This window comes from Priapulus caudatus, unplaced genomic scaffold, assembly GCF_000485595.1.
Source record: "Priapulus caudatus unplaced genomic scaffold, Priapulus_caudatus-5.0.1 Scaffold0, whole genome shotgun sequence".
Classification (NCBI taxonomy): Eukaryota; Metazoa; Priapulida; class Priapulimorpha; order Priapulimorphida; family Priapulidae; genus Priapulus; species Priapulus caudatus.
In genome coordinates this window covers 1,088,942-1,091,882 of record NW_014577061.1, presented here as the reverse complement: position 1 = coordinate 1,091,882, position 2,941 = coordinate 1,088,942, and the positions used below count along the sequence as shown (strand labels likewise).

The 2,941-nt window shown below is 40.3% G+C and overlaps 1 protein-coding gene across 1 annotated transcript in view; it reads left to right on the top strand.

Annotated features, from left to right (window-relative positions):
* LOC106807955 (probable serine/threonine-protein kinase irlA) overlaps positions 1-2,941 on the top strand; it is a 5,781-nt gene that overhangs the window by 322 nt on the left and 2,518 nt on the right. Inside the window, exons 2-5 of the mRNA XM_014810857.1 lie at positions 34-106; positions 602-768; positions 1,267-1,336; positions 1,804-1,902. Of these exons, the coding sequence (XP_014666343.1) occupies positions 34-106; positions 602-768; positions 1,267-1,336; positions 1,804-1,902 (409 nt within the window). The remainder of the gene's footprint in view (positions 1-33; positions 107-601; positions 769-1,266; positions 1,337-1,803; positions 1,903-2,941) is intronic.

The window sequence follows — 2,941 nt, the reverse complement described above, 5'->3', positions numbered from 1 at the left end:
CGATGAACGTAATAGAATATTTCTCCGTTACAGGCTACAGGCAGCTGCAGAGTCACAAAGAAGAGAGTGCTGATGAGTACTTGCCAAAGATACAGGAGTACTTTAGGTAGGTGATACGTGCCACGTACGATAGGTGTTGATTTCAAATGCAGCTAGTGTTTTAGTAAGCGACGTCAAGTTGGATTGTAATTGTATTGGTAAGGATTTAAGCTTGTGGAATTGGAATGTAGTTGGAATGGTCTCTATTTAAGCAAATGATCAATTTCCATGCTGGCCATTATTTTATTTGAGATTATTGATTTGTTTTTAACAATTATTTAAGGCAAATCACTATTGGATGCGCATCAAGGTTATTTAATAACTCGGTTTAACACTAGAAACTCCCACACTTGCAGCATATGCAGATATAGGCAAATGTCTACGTAACTGCAAATTACTGCAAATGCTGTATCTCAAGTGTTTTGCTGCCTTTTCATGGTTAGTCATGTATCAGGGTGGGGTGGGAGTGCGTAGATTCATGGCAGTAACTTATATTGGCACATGGTTTCTTAGGTATGTACTGGATACGTTACATATGACCTTTTTCTGCTGTTAATCACAGGCAAATAGTTGAGCTTCCGGAACGACTGGTGCGGTGTCAGCACATTGGCAACTTCTTCCAGGGTCGACCAGTGGCGCCACCTGCCAGGCAGCAGCTAGCCGGTACACCCAACTGTACAGATGTGCAGCTCGCCACTAGCAGCCCGCTACATGAGCTCACACCTAAAGGTAGAATTTTTTCAAGTGTGAATTAGCACTTTGTGAAAACTGAGCAGCTTGCTTAAATTGCCATGAGTTTAAACTAAGGTAGATATTAAAGGTATAATATGAGTAGATCATGGTTTTGTAGTGAATTAGCTACAGTGGTTCTGTAGCTGCTACTTTGTGGATTCTGGCAGGGCTGTTTTCAAATTAGTGATTAGTGATGGTTCTTTGGTTTTTACAATATGTCGACACCAAAGCCATCTATAAGTTTTCATAATACAGTACACTACTCATGGCGATGCTGTTGTCTCTGATCCAATCAATGACGTTATAACAGCAATCGCTGTGTCACGTTCGTCGTACATTAGCCTAAGTGCTAGAATAGTTTTATCTATGCTATAATGTAATAATTACAGTATTGTATATTTTTTTTATTACATATTACTGCATCTAAGTCAGAACTCTTAAGCCCTTTGATCTGTGATGAGATAAACGGGGTGTGTATTATGATTTTTCTTTTAGATGCAGGCAATTGTAGAGGGAGCAATCCAGCTGCTACCAATGTTGTTCTTACTCCTACTACCAACCAGAGGTAGGTGGTGTCTTAGTGGCTGAATGGCTGCATTTGTAGCATAGAATAGCACAGATACTGCTGCTGCATCACGTAGCCTCATGAAGAGTGTGGGAAAATTGGCCATTGAAGGAAGACACTGTTGGGTGTTAGTAAATGGTGTTAGTCTTGGTTTGAGGTCATGCGGTAGGTCTGTGTGACAGGCAGTCACAATATATGTAATAATCTTGCATTTATAATGGCATAATTTTCTGTTAGCTTTCTGTTTTCTTTCTGTTAGCTAATGTTATGCAGCTACCCTTAATGACAAGCACAGTCGTGATTCAGTACTAAGAGTTGCTAGCAGGAATATTCTGTTTCCTGATTTCATATCTGTTGTTTCTCATGTGTTTTTATCCTTCAGGTCAGCTGCAGCAGAGGCGTACCATTTACGTTTCCTTAATGAGTTGTTAAATAACTAATGTTATTTCTGTTGTGTTTAATTGCAGGTTGCCAATAGATTCTGCAGCGTTTTTAGCCAATTGGCCCTACTTACCAGTGGATTTAAGGAATTTCCCAATGGCTCCCGGTATCGCTTTTTCGAACAAGTAACTATGGATTTTGGGGTGTTTGCCTCTAGGTTACAGAACATTTTGACTAAACGATAATAGGTGACACCTAACAACTGGCACGTGTATTCCAGGAATGCGTGGCTGGTTGCCGCAACTTGTTAAAGACAATCGGTTTTACCTGTTTTGCGAGCAGCAGTGGTTTGCTGTGTGCTGTGTTACAGAGAAAGCACTGGGCATTGGGTATTATCAGGACATGGTCTTAATTCTAAGTCAGTTAGCATACACCTAACCTGAGTGGTGCATGCTTAACCTTATTGCTACCCTGGCTGATATGTTCTTAGTCTAGGTGTCTCAGTGTTAAGATAAGTGGTACACCTGTAATATAGGTTGTAGATGTACAGTAAACTTACCTGACGCATCCCCGACGTGGGTGACATACCTGTATCTCACCTGTCACTAACTCGGCTGACACACATGACATGCACCGAATTTAGGTGGCATACTTCTAACCTATCTTGGCATAATCTTAACCCAAGTGCCACACTGCTAGCATAGCAGAGTCACCAGCTAACATAGGAGCCACATTCGAAACCTTGGGGTGTGTACTCCTTAGGCAATGACTAATAGTCTGTAACGACTAGTAACCTGACGATATGAGAATCATTCACCCGTACGAAACTTTTTTAACATCCCCAAATTTTCCAGTGCCATGTTTTGCCGAAATCCTCGTACAAATATATAGAATTTGTATTTGAAATAGAAAATGTTTGTTCGGGTTACATGTTTAGTCGATTCCTGCTCTTTATTTTCACCATTAAGAGCTCAAATAGGTTTAAATTATTTAGAAAAATAACTTTTTGACAATCAGTCAGTCATGATGGCTGGCTCCATATTGTGTCAGAATTAATAACCAGTGTGACCATAAAAGTACCTACCTACTTTGTGGTTTATTTGTACCATGTTACCTCAACAGATATTTGTTGTAAGGGTGGCCTTACCTAGACAGACCCCATACCCTCTGCTTTCACTGTGTCCTTTACAATAGCTTGAAATTTCCCAGGTTATTTTGGGTGTA